General features: G+C 48.4%; 1 protein-coding gene and 1 long non-coding RNA gene across 9 annotated transcripts in view; one reads left to right on the top strand and one right to left on the bottom strand.

Annotated features, from left to right (window-relative positions):
* Positions 1 to 18,461, top strand: part of SP2 (Sp2 transcription factor) — a 30,654-nt gene that overhangs the window by 3,418 nt on the left and 8,775 nt on the right. For 2 of the 6 annotated variants that reach the window (XM_078437250.2, XM_060646273.3), the window contains exons 2-3: positions 13,508 to 13,587; positions 14,293 to 15,267. In XM_078437250.2, the coding sequence (XP_078293376.1) occupies positions 13,525 to 13,587; positions 14,293 to 15,267 (1,038 nt within the window). In that variant the 5' untranslated portion in view covers positions 13,508 to 13,524. Of the gene's footprint in view, positions 1 to 486; positions 591 to 932; positions 1,438 to 13,507; positions 13,588 to 14,292; positions 15,268 to 18,461 lie in introns of those variants that run through there. The other 4 variants (XM_078437248.2, XM_078437249.2, XM_060646275.3 and 1 more) reach the window with 4 other exon arrangements.
* Positions 487 to 18,461, bottom strand: part of LOC144614308 (uncharacterized) — a 33,749-nt gene continuing 15,774 nt past the window's right edge. For 2 of the 3 annotated variants that reach the window (XR_013551996.2, XR_013551995.2), the window contains exons 2-5: positions 12,739 to 12,865; positions 9,202 to 9,299; positions 692 to 935; positions 487 to 598 (exon numbers count right to left, since the gene is read on the bottom strand). This is a non-coding gene — a long non-coding RNA (uncharacterized LOC144614308). Of the gene's footprint in view, positions 599 to 691; positions 936 to 9,201; positions 9,300 to 12,054; positions 12,314 to 12,738; positions 12,866 to 18,461 lie in introns of those variants that run through there. The other variant, XR_013551997.2, reaches the window with a different exon arrangement.

The raw sequence follows: 18,461 nt of genomic DNA, 5'->3' as shown, positions 1-18,461 counted from the left end.
ACTCCCCGCCCCCTCGGAGCCCGCTGGGCGGGAGGGCGGCGCTTCCGGGGGCTGGTGAGAGGTGCGGGCACCCGGGCGTGCCTGGCACCCCCTTCACCCAGTTGCCTACCCACCTCAGTGCTTCCGGCCTGTGGACATAGCCTGGGTCTGCTCCGAGGAGGCGGCCCACGCTCCTCGCGCTAGCCCTGTGTTGGGGGACCCTCCTGCATTCTGACTCGGTACCTACCGGCGATTCAGGGCCCTCCCGAGTGCAGAGAGGGGCGAGGGAGTGCTTAAAATGCAGACGGCGCCAACCACATGAGCACTGCGGGGCCTAGAAGCCAGCCTGGTTCCCGATATACCCCAATGGAGAGATGGTGTGTCAGGACACGAGGGCACCGGCCCCCCCCCCCCCCAAAGGGCAGATGACCTCTTGCCTTAGACTGCGACGTGGACATAAACCTCGTAATGTTTTCACTTGGGTCCTTGAACACCAGCTAGATACCCGCAAGCTCTTAGCAGAATTATGAGCCGTTTAAGAACTTGCTGACAAAGCTCCCAGCCTGTTAGCTGATGCTCCGTCGGTGGGACTGCTGAATCCCAAAAGCCAGGTGCAAACCTAAGGAATGACAGAAGAAATAAAACGGATATTTACTTTCTTTCTCCACCCTGCCTCCATCCCATTGCTGACTTTTGGTTCTCAGCCTCCTACCCGTGCTTCTTGGCTTATGTTCCCAGTGGCTTTCTAATTTTAGTTGAAAAGGAACTGTGTCTTCTCTTTGGGCAATTGAGAAACCTGTCCTCACCGCATTCCTTGGTTTTGACTCCAGTATACCGTCATGTTTATTTCTTAATTAACTTGATCCAGGGGGACTCCATCTGGCTTTTCTCAGTGCACATTCTCCCAAAGTTTGTTTCTTCTTGAGGCTACTTCTTGCTCCCTTATTTGTGGTTTCCTAGAGAAAGGGAGGGAAGAGCTTGTAGATCTGCTTTAAGCAAGGAATTGGCTCACAGTCCCCCATTACGCTGATTTAATTGCAGAAAAAAGGGTGATGACTGTTTCAAGGTATACTAGCATGCACTGTCTACGACTTGGCATGCTGTACCCCAGAAGGCCTTAAGTATCACAATGGAGGGCTAAGCGTTGAGTTGGTATTTTGGATAAGATTTTTAGGGCTAGAAAGTTTAGGGTGTTGGCCAGTTCACAGAGAGGTTGTTGAGGGAACAGTGGTGAAGTCAACACCGTAGAAGTCATTTTGATTAATAACACAAAGAAGCCTGTTGTCTGCAATAATGAATATAACTGCAGTGTCTTGTTTTGTTTTAAATTCTTGTGTGCGATGAAGGGGGCGATCTGTCAGACAACCTATCAGTTGGGCTGATGATGTCAATGTTCCAGTGGCTTCCAATAGGCATTAATACCTGTTGGAAATGGATTCTCATTGGCTGGGGCGATTGGTAAGTTTTCTAATTCTGGTTCTTCCGCTTGGTTGTACAGAGGCTTAACCCCTCTTCATTTAAAAGCAGTAACAACAAGGAAAAAAAAAAGCCGGTCTGACATAATTATAAACTCCCTGAGCTAGGCTGCTAAAGACACAATGTCTTTGCCAAGGAGACCCAAGTGGAATTAGTTCATAATTGGATCCTCACCTCACTGCCCTGTAAGGGGAGCTGGCTCCAGGAGGAAGAGTTTGGCACCAGTGTTGACAGCACATAGACTGGCCGGCTTTTTTCTCTCAGATTCTATTAAAGTTTGGGCCTCCGGAGGCCTGTCGGAGGAGAGAAGCTGAAAGAAGATTTTGGCAAATATCTGGGTAAAGGAGCTTCGTGGCATAATAGCATATAGGGCAGTTCATTTTGATATCTTGTCCTTGAACTTCCTCGTTCTTTCGTTGATTACTAGCAGCCTTTTGGAGAAGTTGCAGGGTCCCTTGTAGCTTGAACAGTCCTTTACAATAGGCATGTGATAATTCCTGACTCTGCTTTCAGAGAGTATTGCCCAACCAGGGCCCTCATGAAGACATCCTAAGCTTGTTGCCACTGGTCGGTAGACCCTGGTACTGGCTTGAGTTCAGCAATCTTCTAGACCTTTGTCACCATACATTTCTATGATGGAAATGTAGCATCTTCTTCTGTGACTTACCTTCACTCCCTCTGTTCTCTGCTTACCCACAAATTGGAAGGCTTGCTTCCAAGGATAGAAAAATGTAGTAATTAAAGTGTATACAGAGTATTAGAAATTGTAGAGATGTGAACTCTTCTGAGTTTAAACAATTATGGGGTCTAGTCTGAAACCTTGCGGGCTGAAGACTTGAAGTAAAATGTATTTGGAGAAGCGCCAGTACTTATGAGTTTGGATAGCTTAACGGGATTAGGGAACTTCTCATAAGTCCTAAACGAGGAACGCTTGACCCACATGCTGGACTGAGAGGTGGACATCATTATGGAATGAATTTGTTGACGTTTTTGCTTATTTGTTTTTTGCTACGAATTAGGAGGGTAAAAACATGGGGCATTACCAACTCCAGGGCACCGTCAGCCTAAGTATCGGGAAAGGATTAGAGATTGCCCTGGAAGAGATGTTCCCCGGTGGTACTGGTAGATTTGTCCTAGTTGACAGGATTCTGAAAGGGAAAACTGATTTTTCCACTGCCTCACGAGATGCTAGAAAGAGAACCCAGGAGCAAGCTCAGTCAGCACTCACTGCTTAGCTTCCCCCACAGGGCCAGGAGGTGCTCTTTCTGGGTGCTCCGAGGCTGTCACCGGCACAGGGCATTACCGTGTGCTTCTCATCAGGACGTGCCCTGGGGAGCCGAGCTCTGCTCAGGAGCAAGGGAGCACAACAGGGCCGAGTGCCCAGGTTAGATGCTGTTCAGTCTGTCCCCGTGAATGGCTTCGAGCAGTGTTGAGATGTCCAGGCTGTTTGTGTCACCGGAAGAGCATGTGTGCAGGTCCAGCTGTTTGCATCCCTCCTTTGGACGTCTCATTCCTTAGCTGCAGCTGGTGTCAGCTTCAGAGTTGTGTGCTGTACCTGGCCGGAAGCCTCACCACGTCATAATGCCAACGTTTAGCTTGGGGGACTGTTGTTTTTGAGACTGAGGGCTCTGAGATGCCGGTTTGCCCTTAGGCCATGACTTAGGCTGTTAGGTGGCCTCTTTCACCTCAGCCACGGGGTGAAAAGTGGCCCAGGAATGAACAGCAGACTCTGGCCTGCCCACTGCCAAACGTCCTCTTTCGAGAGCTTCCTCTTTGGCATATTTGTTAGCTTTCCCCTGGGGCTCAGTGGAATCATGGAGCGGCTTCCCAGAGAGTGTGACTAGGGACTAAGAGACAGCAGGCAGGGCTGTGTGATTGAAAGTGGAGTATTTCTGCCCCTGGCCAGTGTCGGGCTGAAGGCTTCTCATATTAGCCTAAAGACAGACCAAAACCTTTCCCAGCCTTCCGAACGGTAAATGGTAAGCCAGCCCTCTCTTCCCAGGGGAAATGAAGTCAGTGCTCATTTCACAACTGGTCCGAGCTGGGGATGAATGTGGGCGTGACTCACAAGTAAATGTGCCAAAGCAGAGAAAACACGTGTTTGTACACAGTGGTCTTCTAGGGGGAAAAAGTGTATCTTGGTTTCTTTTTCTCTCCTGTTCCCTAAGAGCGGTCTGGGACCAGGTATTCTTTGTACCATTTCCTGGGACTGCTCTGTCAGGGTGAAGAGCTGCCCTGGGTCCCCACATACTTCTCCAGTGTCCCTTCCAGTACCACTGGCTGTGACCCAGGCAGGATGCAAACTAGCAAATGACAGTCACATTTCGAGAAGGCATATTCATATAGCCAGCCCTCATTATCTTAACTCATTTGGAAAAGAATTCCCCTTCCCTGGTGCAGGTTCATCGAAAGAAGCATTGAAAATCGGTACCTGGTGTGTGGTGATGAGGTGTGTGCTTTGAGATCTTTGTCCGGGTGCAGGACTGGACTGTGCGGGTCTGCACACAGGCACTTGTCCCCGCGTGAGGCAGTGGGCGGGCTTGGGAGTTCCATCTGGGACAGCATCAGCTGAGCTGACCTGGCGGGTGGATTCCAGCCTCATGCCAGGACATGCACATCTGTGGGTTTTCTCCTATGGTTCTTAAAACTCCATTTAGGCTCTCCCACTCTGCAGTCTCCAGGATTCATTCACTCATCCATTCAAAAAATATACACTAGGCACCTACTCTGTGCCAGGTAGGAGGGATACATGGGTGGGTAAGGGAAGGAGAAGTTCCTTGCTTTAAGAAGCCTACATCTTAGTGATGACAATAAATAAGTAACTACTGGATATTAGACAATGAGAAGTGGTACGAAGAAAAAGAGAAGACAGACGAATGTGAAAGGGTTCAATTTATATAGGGTGGTCAGGGAAGGTTTCAGTGAGAAGGTGACATGTGAGTAAAGCCACAGAAGGAGGGGAGAGATTGAGCCATGCTCAGTCTGGGGTGGGGGGCGGGGGAGGTTGAGAACTCAGCCAAGGAGGACAGCAAGTGCAAAGGCCCTGAGAAGGGGCTGTACCTAGTATGTTGGAAAGCAGCAGGGAGACCAGCATGGCCGAAGTAGTGAAGAGGAGGGACAGGATAGGTCAGATAGGGTCCTTATGTGTCACGGTGGAGACTTCAGTTCTTACTTTGAATGGGAGACAGGATGCTCTTGGGGGGCTCTGAGCAGAGGAGTACTGTGATTTCATTTAAGTGTGATGGGTCTCATTCTGGATGCATGTTGAGAGCAGACTGACGGGAACAAGGTCACAAGCCCGGCTAGGAGGCTTTTGCAGTTAACCGAGTGACAGATGATGAGGATCTGAATCTGGGTGATAACAGGTGGTGGTGAAAGCAGTCAGATTCTGAATGTATTTTGTACTTTCAAAATGCATTTTCTACCTTGAACCGAAACACTGTTTGGTGGCTGTCATATGTAGAGTGTGGAAAAAAAGAAGGGTCAAGTATGCCGTACAGGGTTTTAGCACCGAGCTGCTGGAAGGACAGAATTCCATTCACTGCACGGGGAAGTTTGAAGGAGACACAGAATTAGGACGATACCAGGCATTGGTTAGATCTGAGATGCTTGTTGACCTATCCAAGAGGAGGTGTCAGTAGGCAGTCGGATATACAAGATATAAGTTTGGGAGTCATCGTTATATAGAACCTGTATGTTACTGGTTGTTAAAATGCTGTGAGGCTAGATGAAACCGCCCAGGAAATAGGTATAGACAGAAGAAAAATAAATGCTGAGACTGCACCCTGGGGCAACTCAACCAGTTAGAATTTGAGAGGAGAGGAGGACCCGGCAAAGGAATACTTTGAAAAAGTAGCTAGAGACATAGATCAACCTGGCAAGTGTGTTCCCGAAGCCAAGTGTAGAAAGTGTTTCAAGGAGAAAGAGGGGTCAGCTGTCAGATCAACACATAAAATAAGGTCTAAGAATTAACTGTTGGATATAGCAACGCAGAGGTCACTGGTGGCACAAGCAGTCTTTGTGGCATGGGCAAAAACCTGGAGCAGGTTCAAGAAAGACTGGCAGGAGAGGAATTAGGGGCAGCACTTATGGGTACCTCTTGCAAAGGGTTTTGTTTGAAAAGGGGAGAAATAACAGCTTTTAACTGCTGAAGGGATTTTTTTAATGTTTATTTTTTGAGGGTGGGGATGAGAGGTAGAGAAAGAGACAGAATCTGAAGCAGGCTCCAAACTGTCAGTGCAAAGCCCAACGTGGAGCTTGAACTCGTGAACCGTTAGATCATGATCTGAGCTGAAACTAAGAGTCAGATGCTTAACCAACTGAGCCACCCAGGTGCCCCGGGAATTGTTTAAATTTTTGTTGTTGTTGTTTTAGAGAGAGAGAGAGAGGTGAGGAAGGGGCAGAGAGAAAGAGAATCCCAAGCAGGCTCTGCAGTGTCAGCACAGAGACTGACACGGGGTTTGAACTCACAAACCATGAGATCATGACTTGAGCTGAAACCCAAGAGTCAGAAGCTTAACCCCCTCAGCCCCCAGGTGCTTCAAACTGATGAAGGGAATTTTAACTTCCTGATGAAATCGTGGGCCCACTAAGAGGCCTGGCCTGAGCCGCCTTTAGCCTGAGGCATTAGCAAGCCGCCACTCAGAGTTGTTCTCATTTATGGAAAGTCAGTGAAGTTCCTTTTACCCTTACTGAGCTCCTTTATATGGTTATTGTGGTGCTGGAGGCTTGCTTGTCTGCAGTTTGGTGTTTTTAACCACCAGTGTTGCTGCTCCCTCCGTGCAGGCTGGTTCTCTCAGCCCATTTATGAACTCCCTTCAAGGTCCAACTTTGTTCTCTAAAACCAGCCACGGCTTGCTTTTCCCTTACCAACTCTGAATTCTTCCAGGCCAGGCAACTGGGAGAAACTGTTCTGTTGGCTTCTGGCCCAGCTGAGCTGACCAAAATAGCCTGCAGAAGGACTGTTTGTGCAGAGTGAAATTCCTCCAGGGGAAATACCATAGCGGATGGCCAAGAAGGCCATGGTAGGAACCCATGAGGCCAACAAAGAAAAAAAAAAAAAAAAAAAAAGCCAGGTACTGCCAAGTCCTGGCTATGGAGTTTGACCCAAGTTCTCTCCAGAGGGAAAAGAGCTTCCTAAAGCTTATTGTGGTATTTCTTAGGTCCCCTTCTCTCTCATTCCCTGTGTCTCAAGAGTAATGTTCTCAAGTGAAAGACCAGTGGAGCGGCCCCCAGTCTGATGGCCAGGGCTTCGGGGTCCTGTCTGAGGCCTCCTCCTGTTACCGGTGCTTCCTGAGCCAGGCCATTGGAAAGACCCCTAGGACAGACACCACTCATTGCCCTGTGATAGGGGAAGGGGCCTGTGGGACCTTTACACGGGCATACAGCACGGGCTCTTGCCCCAGACTTGGGGGTTGGGAGGGAAGAGGTCAGGAAAGATCTTCCCTACTTAAGTGAATTATAAACCGAGCTCTAAGGACTGGAGTTAGCCAGACAAATGCCAGAAAGAGCAAGCTTAGGCTCCAAGTGAGAGAGGGCGTGTAGTAGTTCCAGAAATGGAAAACACTGAAGTGCCTGTGGGGAGAGTCTGAAGAGCAAGAGATAAAGGAGAGGTAGAGGGGGAGGGGCAGAGTGTTTTTGGCTTTTATAAGCTTATCCTAAGATCATCTGAAGCTATTGAAAGGTATAATGGGGGGGGGGGGGTTGGCGGCTGGATGGGATTTGCATTTTAAAGATTCTTCTGACACTGATAGTGGAGGCTGGATTAGAGGGGGCCAGGCCAGAGGCTGGGGAGCCATTTTGAAGACTCTGGGCAGTATTCCAGGCCGAGCAGAAGGTGGTTAGTGCCAGGGTCGGGGCAAAGGGGATGGAGAGTGGTGAGTGGATTGGAGAGAGGTTTATATTTAGGAGATAGACTCATGAGGGCTTGATGAGTCATAGGCAAAGAGGATGATGTTCAGGTTTCCTTGTGATTGGAAATACCAGACAGAAGTTGGTTGCCCCAGAGACTACTATTATTCATCGAGCCCGCAGGCACTGAAGGGCCCCTGTGTTGTGTGTAGCAGTGCAGTGAAAACCGGCCCGCCCTCCCCCCCAACCCTTCTGCGAATATCGAGAGACATTAAGCCTGTGATTATTTAATGGGTGGCGAGTGTTACCAGAGGGGTTAACCTCATCTCAGGGGTCTGAGTAAATGACAGCTGGGTACATAGTGGGCTCTCAATAAATTTTTCTGGGGAAAAACCAGGCTGAGACGTGAAGGGTGAGTAGGTGTTAGCTAGTAAAGAGAGAAGAAAGAGCCCTGAGCAAGGAAAGGTCAGTGGCAGAGATGAAAGCTTCAAGGATCTGGAAGAGGGCCTGTGGAGGCCGGGGATGAGAACGCTGGGGAGAGGATGGGCAGAGGTGGCAGCTCGGTGTGGGAAGTCCTGTGGCCCGCCCAAGTGGAAGGCTCACAGAGGGCCGGATGTACCCGCCTGCCCCTCAGGAGAGCTGGGCCACATGCAGATCCAGGAGGTGGCAGTCTGTGGACAGTACCTGGAGCCCTGTGAGTGGGCATGGTCACCTGTGGAACAGGTATTGGGTGAGAAGGATGGGTGTTGAGGAACAGAACCCGAAAGGGGAAGAGGAGGCTGGAGAGATAGGAGAAGATCCATGGGAATTTTGAGGCGTTGGGAATAGTCAGGGTCAAGAACTGCTGACGAGGGTCTGTTGGATCTAGCAGGGAGGAGGTCTTGGGTGACCCAAGCAGGAGCAGGGAGAGCAGAGAGCCAGGGTCAAAGTGCTGCTGCTGCTGCTCAGGGAAATAAGCAAGTGAGAAAGGAGGGAAACAGTAAAGTGCCGGCAGCTTTTCCACCAGGCCTGTACAGAAAGAGCCCGGAGACTCAGGGGCTGCTTCTCAGCTGGTGTTCGAACTAGACTGGCTTCCAGTCTGGGGAAAGGAAAGTCAGGGGTGGTGCCATCAGGCCCTAGACCCCACCCCACCCCCCAACCCTCCAGTCTGGAAGCCTCCCTTGATGCCCTTGGCATTCCTTGGAGCCTGAGAGAGCTACTGTTGCTTGTGTAATAAATCACTGTAAAACTTCACCAGCCAAGGGACTGTTGGGGAAGTTCTAGCTAACCTGAATTAATGAAAAGTCTGAATGGCACAACTCTGAAAGGAATGCAGCTTTTTCTTTCAAGAACACTTAGGAAATCCCACTCACCAGTGCTGCTAAGTGTAGGTTTCAGTGACCGGATCTAAACTGCTGTTAAAAGCACGCAGTACAATTGAAATGGTCGAAGTGGCATAAAACAATTACGTGGTTTTGCGCAAGAGTCCCTTTGCAGTCTTCATACACTATTTAGCCTCCCTTTGAATAGTATGAAGACAAAGTTAAGCACAAGTTATGTCCAAATTACACATTTTAAATATAAGGTTCCAAATTAATGAGGTTCTAAAGTACCTTTGATCATCGTCTTGCAGTTACACATCTATGCTTACTTCTGAACCACTTTTCATTTCCAAACACCCAAATGGAAATGCTTCTCTTTTCCCTTTCATGGTTAATCCCAGGATATAGTTCTCCAGTGGTAGGGAGATCGGTCTCTGTTTTGGTTGCCCAAGCCTGCAGCCGAGGGGCCACAAAGCTCTGAGTGACACTAGGAGAGATACTTACAAACACTGGTTTGAAATCTAGAGGGTTATTTCAAGAGCCAACTGGGGAGGAAAATGAAACCAAGCCCAAATGGTACAAGGTCGTCGCGCACCAGCAGGCTGCTTCGGTAAATGCTGCTGTAACTTCCTAACTCAAGAATCGCTGAGCCCAACCTGGTCTCCAAACAGTTTGAGTCCAGGGTAACAACAACTGTAGAGGGAGGAAGGGAGATGAGTAAGAAGCTCGAGGCCTTTTTTCAAGTTGTTTGCACTCTGTCCCATCCTAGTGTCCTTCTATTTCAGAGCAGAGGATGTCTGCGGGAGTCAGTCACCAATTTTAGCTAAGTGAACCTGAGCCCAGGGGAGCCTCCTGGGAGAGCCCCTGCCTTCCCTTCCCATCCTTGGCTGCAAGTAACTCATTTTGTGTTTTTAATCGCAACATGGCCTGAGAATTGAAAAAGTCTTATAAAAGTTCGTTTAGTCCAGCTTCCCACCCCATCTAGACATCCCATCTCTGACAGAGACACACATCCTGCCTCTGTCTAAACGATTCCAGAAAAGGGAGAACATTACCTCAAAAGGCAACGGATTCTATCTTTTGAAAGTTTTCCCTTCTATTAATCCAAAATCTGCCTTCTTTTTTTTTTTTTTTTTTTTTTTTTTTTAAGTAAACTCTGCCTGCAATGTGGGGCTCAAACTTATGACCCCGAGATCAAGAGTTACATGCTCAACTGACTGAGCCAGCCAGGCATCCCCAAAATCTGCCTTCTTGAAGTTACCACCCTAAAGTCTTGAACCACCTATGGGATAAGTCCCCTGGTGGATATCACTAGTCTGGCATCCTGGTCGTACCATTGCTCCTGTCCTCTGACCAAGCTCCAATTGAAAATGCCCCTTTCAAAATGTCCCTCAGAATGAAAGCTGACAGACACTCCAGATGTGGCCCAGTTGTGCAGAACGCACTGGGACGATTAACTTATTCTTCTGTGATTGAACTTTTGGAAATTCAGTCCAAGATTGCAGTAGCTTTTTTGGCAACCACATCTAGATTCTATTGCCTCCCGTTTAGCTTTGAGAAGAACCCACTGGGGCTTTTTCACAGGACAGCCACTGTTAAGCTCCGTCTTCCTGTCCTGCATGCATGTGATTTTTTTTTTTTTTTTTAACCCAAGGGCAAGATGTACTCAACTACAAAGTTTAAACCACTGTTTATTGATTACCCACTGTGTGCTCGCTGCTCTCCGTAGTAATTATTGATGCCTCCTAGAATCCCAGGAGGTGCTGTGCCCTTTGTCTTATGGCGCAGTGAGGCTGAGAGGGACGCCCCCGCCACCCCACAGGTGACAGCACAGACCCAGCTCTCATTTAGGTCTGGATGGAGCCTCATGCTCTAAAAGCACTGCACATACTAGTTTTTAAAGATCTCTGAACCCTAATACTGACACCCATTGTATTTATAACCCTCAGTTTTGTAGCATCTGCGAGTTGAACTTGCCTGCTTGGTCTTTGCATGGTTTTCCAAACTTCAGTGGTGAATCGACTACTCTAAAGCCACGTTTTCCAGCCTCTAGGGCGCAGAACCAATTTAGTGAGTCATAGCCAGCATTTAAAAAAAATGAAATAGAGTAGAAAAATACCCAAGCACATCACACAGAGTAACGTAGATTTTGTTTCAGGAAACTCAGTGCCTGAGCATAGGACAGGGAGGCGTGTGGGTGCGCGCATACTCAGTCTTTATGTAAATTGTTTTTATAACTGTGGTTCGTGGTCAGAATGCTTTGAACATCACTGCTCTAAAGGAAAAATGTTTTTGAGTCAACTTAGATTGTCTTCATTAGAATGCTGCAGCCTTACTTAATTGTGCACAGAAATCTGTTTATCAACTCATTGATCTAGCTCCTATAAAATTAATTAACTACAAAAAAGCCAGTAAGAATCACATCAGCAACTTCCTTCTGGGAGGATGACACTTGATGGAACCCGTATCGCGGCTGTCAGCAGCAGCGTGCCACAGCCTCGACACCTCAGGCTCCCTGAGCTGCAGACGCCTACCCTGCAGCGTCTAGTGCAACACAGCCCTCCCACGCTTCTTAAGAGCCGTCATCCCTCACTTTGCACAAACGTGAATTAAATGTGCAGAATTAAGTTGTCTTAATTAGCCCACGCAGTTAGAGCGGCACCACTTGGCACTGGTACTGCTGTGAAAACACACACACAGGCCCCGAAACAGGCAAAGCCCGGTAAAGCAGCAGTCACCCAGTGATCTCTATGGCATGCGTTCATTTTTAAAAGACCATCACAGTGAAAACACCGGAATAAAACATTCTGGTAGAAAAAGCACGGGTCTCCCAGGAGAAGCTGCCGACCCTTGCCCTGGGGCCCACCCCTGAGTTTGAGACACCCTGGTGGACCTTGCAGCAAACTCCCCAGGGTGTGTGGATCTCAGCCCTTTTAGGTAGAGGCACATTCAGCTTAGCCCCCAACCCAGACTATCCTGCCTGTGTTTTTGTTTTTGTTTTTGTTTTTTTCCTTCTCATTTATAAGGATATTACGAAAATTTCAGTCAGATCCCTTGTTGAACTAAAACACACAGCATAACACCCTTCTCTTGGTGTATCCATGCAAAACCCCAGGAAACAAGCATGACTCATTTTTTTTGCAACCCTGTGCTTATTCCTTACGATCACTGCTTCCTTACTGCAGTAATTGTAGCGTGCGGTCATCTGTTCTAGCATTTTGCCGAGGATCAGTGTCTGTATTATTGCAGGATCTCCTAATACGATTTTGCCTAGAGCTGCCCTCTGGCTTCTCATATACTTTGTGAGTGTGCCTGTAAAGTCTTACTCTGGAGTGCAGTTTGTGTGGCCCTAGGGCCTGGAAACCATTGAAGGCATCGGTCTTGCTGGCCCATCGTCTGTCCTGGGCTTAGTTCCTTCCCCTTGACTTTTTCTTTCCCTTCCCCCTACCTTTCCCGTGGAAGAATGACTCTCCGCCAGAGGCCAGCCTAGACGGAATGGTTTGAGTAGTTGCCCTCTCTCCATGACTTCAGTCCTCTTCCCAGAAGATCAGGGGGCTCGCTGCCTTCTCCAGTCTCCAGACTAATAACCTGGTTTCTGTACTTCCTGAAAGCTACTTTCCAGAGGTTCAAGGTACAAGTCTCACTGCCCAGTGCCCTTCTCCTTAGTGACTTATGAACTACAAGATGGCATAGATTCTTTGCCCCAATTCTCATGATTTCCACTTTACTTATATTTCTCTTAGATCGGATTTAAGTTCAGAGTATTGATTCCCTTTGTTACTTCCTCAGCGTTCTTTAGTTTTCTTTATTTAAAATTTAAAAAAGCACAATAGAGTATATTCATTGTGGGAAAATGAGAAAATCCAGGAAAACAAGGAGAATAATTCTGAGTCAAATGAAATTCTACCACCAAGGGATAATGGCCTTTAACATTTCAGCATTTTTAAAGACTTTTCCTGCTGTACTCCTATTTAGAAATATAACACATTTAACAAAAATAGAGTTTACTCTGTTTTCATTCTTTTTGTTATATTCAGTCATTAGTTCTAGTCTTGGCGACACCTTTGGGGCCATACCTACTATCCTATATAAATTTGCTTAAAGCAGTTCCCCATGTGCTGAAGATCCATACCTGGGCCGTTGTGCCTTTGTAATAAAGGCTGAGAATAAAGCACCTAAGGTTTCCTCATGGAGCAGGTGTGTCCTTATAGAGATCCTGGCTGAGGGATGCTTCTCTCCCAGGCTGGCTTGGCACCTAGCTTTAGCAAGAGCGAGCAAGAAGCTTGGGTTAGAACTAGGGAGTTAGCTGCGGGGGAGGCGGGAGGGCGCCTCCAAATAGGGATTCCGATCTAGCTAGGGAGAGTCAGCAGTACCCTGTAGAGAGAGCTCCATTAGGTGACTGAAGCTGCCCTTGGTATAGTCTTGTATCGTCACGTTCTCCCAGGCTTTATGATGGCTGGAGACAGGACCAGCTGTCCTCACAGCCCCAGATGGCCAAGTTGGAGGAGAGGAAAGAAGGTCATCTACTAACGGGCACCTGGGTGGCTCAGTCGTTTAAGCATCCAGTTTCAGCTCAGGTCATGATATCATGGTCAGTGATTTCAAGCCCCGCGTCAGGCTCTGCGCTGACAGCCCAGAGCCTGGAGCCAGCTTCAGATTGTGTGTCTCCCTCTCTCTGCTCCTTCCCCACTCACACTCTTTCTCTGTCTCTCAAAAATTAATAACTTTTTTTTTTTTTTTTTAAAGAAAGGTATAGGGTTGCTAATCTTGAGTGGGGAGATGTGAGGAAAGGTTAACATCTCTTGGAGAAGCAGCAGCAAAGAGGCGAAAAGAGTGTCTGAGCCAGTGGGCTTGGGTTCTGTTCCGGCATCTTGTGCATTGTTCTGTCTCTTTCCTTCCAGCAGGTCCACAGACCAGCATGGCTGCCACTGCCGCTGTCAGTCCCAGTGACTACCTGCAGCCCGCCGCCTCCACCACCCAGGTGAGTGGGCAGTGGCTTCTGAGGGTTGGGGCTGCATCGGCCTGGAAGCACTCCCGGAAGCCGACATTAAACCACAGCCAAAAGCTCTGTACTGGCTAGGATACGAGACCTGGGAAGGTTCGGTTGTCTGCTTTCTCTGAACTAAGAAGCCAGGGCTGCTTACCTAAGATGACACAGTTGAGCCGAGGGAAAAGCAGGGTTAAACTCAAGGTCCCTTCCACCAGACCCCCTGACCATAAAAGGGAAACAGAGGCTGTGTCCCTACACAGAGGCTCTGTCCCTGTAGCCTCAAAAGAGCAGCCCTCCCCACTTTACCAGAGTGTTTATTCTTCCTGTTGGCCCTCCCTTCCTCTTTCCCTGCCTCCCTTCCTCAGCTGAGGAATCAGGGTCCCCTTCACCCCTGTGATGGGCCCATGGACTTCTGTCTAAGAGCTGAGGATGGCTCCGTGAGCCCTAAGAAACAAGGGTAGTGGGAAGTAAGGGTGTTAGTTTACCCTGTCATGGGGGCTTCTGGAGAGTTCCTTCCTGAGGAAGGCATTGCCCATTCTTTCTCCCTGAGAGAAAGCAGAGCCAGCAGGGAGGGGGAGGATGCTGGCACCCTGCCTACCACAGCGGTGGTGAAGAGCCTGCCAAGGGCCACGAAGGGCAGAGGGTGGCTGGGCAGTGGGTTCACACCTCACTTTCTCTCCGCCTGTTCTCTCGCAGGATTCCCAGCCATCTCCTCTAGCCCTGCTTGCTGCAACATGTAGCAAAATTGGCCCTCCAGCTGTTGAAGCTGCGGTGACGCCTCCTGCTCCCCCCCAGCCCACGCCACGGAAACTCGTCCCCATCAAACCTGCCCCTCTCCCCCTCAGTCCTGGCAAGAATAGCTTTGGAATCTTGTCCTCCAAAGGAAACATCCTTCAGATTCAGGGGTCACAACTGAGTGCATCCTATCCTGGGGGGCAGCTGGTGTTCGCCATCCAGAACCCCACTGTGATCAACAAAGGGACCCGGTCAAATGCCAATATCCAATACCAGGCGGTCCCTCAGATCCAGGCGAGCAATTCCCAGACCATCCAGGTACAGCCCAGTCTCACCAATCAGATCCAGATCATCCCCGGCACCAGCCAAGCCATCATCACCCCCTCACCGTCCAGTCACAAGCCTGTCCCCATCAAGCCAGCCCCGGTCCAGAAGTCAAGTACGACTACCACTCCTGTGCAGAGCGGCGCCAATGTGGTGAAGCTGACAGGTGGGGGCGGCAATGTGACGCTCACGCTGCCCGTCAACAACCTCGTGAACACCAGTGACTCCGGGGCCACCGCTCAGCTCCTCACGGAGAGCCCCCCCACACCACTGTCTAAGACTAACAAGAAAGCCCGGAAGAAGAGTCTGCCTGCCTCCCAGCCCCCCGTGGCTGTGGCTGAGCAGGTGGAGACGGTGCTGATCGAGACCACTGCGGACAACATCATCCAGGCAGGAAACAACCTGCTCATTGTTCAGAGCCCTGGTGGGGGCCAGCCAGCCGTGGTCCAGCAGGTCCAGGTGGTGCCCCCCAAGGCCGAGCAGCAGCAGGTGGTGCAGATCCCCCAGCAGGCCCTGCGGGTGGTTCAGGCGGCATCTGCCACCCTCCCCACCGTCCCCCAGAAGCCCTCCCAGAACTTTCAGATCCAGGCGGCTGAGCCGACGCCTACTCAGGTACCGCACTCACCCTCTGCACCTGCCTCCCTCTCCTTCGCACTGAATGGCTGACGCTCCGTTCCCCCTGGGCTTGCTCTGGAAGATGGTGCTGATGCATTTCCCGCTTTGACCTGAGTGCTAGGATTCAGCATCGTCTGGGGTGGGCAGGAAGTGGCCATTTGGGCCGGCAAATGGGCTCTCTTCGGTTCATAGGGCTACATACAGCTCATCCTTAGAAATAAGCCGAGATGTCCCTATATACCTATATCGTGGTCCGGTTTTTCTTTCAGGGAGTCTTTCGGAGGATGGGTAGGGGGCAGATATATACTTTTTAATAGTAAAGTTCGTTTTTTTTTTTATTATGGAACTACATACTCAGAACGGTACAAGAATGAAACGAATTTCAGTCAGAACCATAGAATTTGATGTAAAGCAAGAAAATTCTGGTCATTGTTAATGACAAGAAAAAAAACAGGGAGACACAGGCCAGCTCGATGGCAGGAACTCTTAGGCTAGATTCATCTGTGATGCTAAGAACTTCAAGAGTGTTCTTATTGGGGGCTTTTATTAAGGTGTTGTATTACTCTGGAATCTCTTTGGCTCTGTGTGAGTTGGTTTTATTCTCTGTGTATGCCTACTAAGTGCCAGAGATGGTGCCTGTGCTGCAGATGGAGAACCTGGAACTCAGGGAAGTTAGGAAGTATCCGGTAGCTCATGGGGCATAGGTGACAAGAGCCAAGATTCAGCTTGAAGCTCTGACTTCAAACCCCACGCTCTTTTCTGCTTTTCACTTTGACTTGCTGGGTCTCAGTGGCAGGTGCTACAATTAAAATTGAGGACAAGGATTTTTTTTAGTACAAGAAAACAGCTCCTGCCGTCGAGGAATTTATCATGCAGTTGTCTAGAGAGAGAGAACCAAGGCATCACGGTCAGTGAGAGTAGGGAGTTGTGTCCTCTTCCTGAGTGGAAAAGGAGTGCCCTTGAGTTTGACCTGTGGACATGGGAGTCGCACAGGAGGAAATCTGAGGTCTGCCTTAGAGTGCCTCCTCCCTTCTGGCACATTCTGTATTGTCAAGTGATTTTCTTTAAACTGTTTAATTTACGTATTATAATATCTATGAGGTTTCATCATCAGATCTGCTGTACAGAGGAACTGAGGTGATACCCGCTCAGGTGCACACATCTTGGCAGTACCTCCCCTCCGTTCCCTGAGGTCCCAGATCTTGAGGTTGATGGAGGCAGGGCTTAAACCTAGGTCTTCCTAAGGACATAATCATGCAAATGTGCATAGATTTAGCTACAACATTATTTTATATTTTATTATTTTTAAAATATTTTTTAAAGTTTTAATTAAAAAAAATTTTTTTAATGTTTATTTATTTTTGAGAGACAGAGAATGAGCAAGGGAGGAACAGAGAGAGAGGGAGACACAGAATCCAAAGCAGGCTCCAGGCTCTGAGCTGTCAGCACAGAGCCCGACATGGGGCTCGAACTCACAAACCATGAGATCATCATCTGAACCGAAGTCAGACGCTTAACAGACTGAGCCACCCAGGCGCCCCAGTTTTAATTTATTTTTAAAAGAGCGAGAGAGCATGAGTGGGGAAGGGGTAGAGAGAGAGAGGGGGACAGAGGATCTGAAGCGGGCTCTGCTTTGCCAGCAGAGAGCCCAATGTGCGGCTCAGACTCACAAACCGTGAGATCGTGACCGGAGCCGAAATTGGATGCTTAACTGACTGAGCCACCCGCGTGTCCCTACAACATTATTTTAAAGATAAAATAGTTTTCCAGTATCCTCAGGTGCTGTATATTATACCACTAATTCTCTGTTAACTGTAGATGTAGGCAGTTTCCAGTCTTCTAGCTAAATAAATTCCTAAAAGTGGGGCAAAGGATATGGACATTTTTTTAAAAAGGCATTATATTCTGATTCATACATGGGCAGTTCACGGTCAAATCTGGCCCACCCATCTGCTTTCATAAATAAAGTTTAATTAGAAAGCAGACATGTCCATTTGTGCTGCATTTGCACTACAAGGCAGAGACCTCATCATGACCTACAGAGTTTAAAATATTTAGTATCTGCCCTTTACAGAAAAAGTTTGCTGACCCTTGCTCTAGATTATGAACAAAAAATGTTCTAGTAACAGAAACTTCAGATACACGGAAAATAGCAATTAATGTGCAAAAGGGGCACATATGAGAAAATTGGGGATGAGAACTGTGTATTCATTAAGAGATGCTGTAAGGTTTGTTTCTTTGCTTTTAACTGAGAAACACAGTCTCAGATAACCCAGGAATTTAAAAATAGCACTAATCAAAATCCCAGCAGGACTTTTTTAACAAATAACTTTTTGCCCTTGAATCATTTGAGTTGCCACCACAATCCCTGTCACTTCCAAATGTTTTATAGAAAGGGTTTCATTATTACATGCAAGGACATTCTACATAATGACAGTACAACCATCACACCTAGGAAATTAGCAAAGAAACATGCTAGCATCTAGTTTAGAGACCCCACTCAGGTCTCAGCACTTGTCCCGATAATTCCGTTATGGCAAAAGAGTCTTCCCGCGTAGTTGGGAACTACATGCATGTAGTTGTCATGTCTCCTTAGCCTCTTTCGGTCTGGAACAGTTCTCCGTCTTAACTTGATGTTCGTGACCTTGACATTTTTTTTAATGTTTATTTATTTTTGAGAGAGGGAGAGAGAGCGCGCATAAATGGGGGAGGAACAGAGAGAGAGGAGATGCAGAATCAGAAGCAGGCTCCAGGCTCCGAGCTGTCAGCACAGAGCCCGATGTGGGGCTCGAACTCACGAACCATGGGATCATGGCCTGAGCTGAAGTCAGCTGCTTAAATGACTGAGCCACCCAGGCGCCCCTAATTTTAATTTAAAAATATATATATTTTTTAATTTTGAGGGGGGAGGGGCAGAGAAGGAAGGAGACACAGAATCCAAAACAGGCTCCAGGCTCTGAGCTGTCAGCATAGAACCTGACACAGGGCTCGAACTCACAAACTGCGAGATCATGACCTGAGCCGAAGTCGGATGTTCAACGGACTGAGCTACCCAGGTGCCACAACCTTGACACTTTTGAAGGCTACAGGCCAGTTATTTGTAGAATGTTCCTCAGTTTAGGTTTGCGTGATGTTTCCTCATGACCTCTGGGCTGTGCTTTTTTTTTTTTTTTTTGCAGAAATACAGAAGT

Source organism: Panthera onca, chromosome E1 (assembly GCF_046562875.1).
Source record: "Panthera onca isolate mPanOnc1 chromosome E1, mPanOnc1 haplotype 2, whole genome shotgun sequence".
Lineage (NCBI taxonomy): Eukaryota > Metazoa > Chordata > Mammalia > Carnivora > Felidae > Panthera > Panthera onca.
This window is presented reverse-complemented; position numbering and strand designations above follow the sequence as displayed.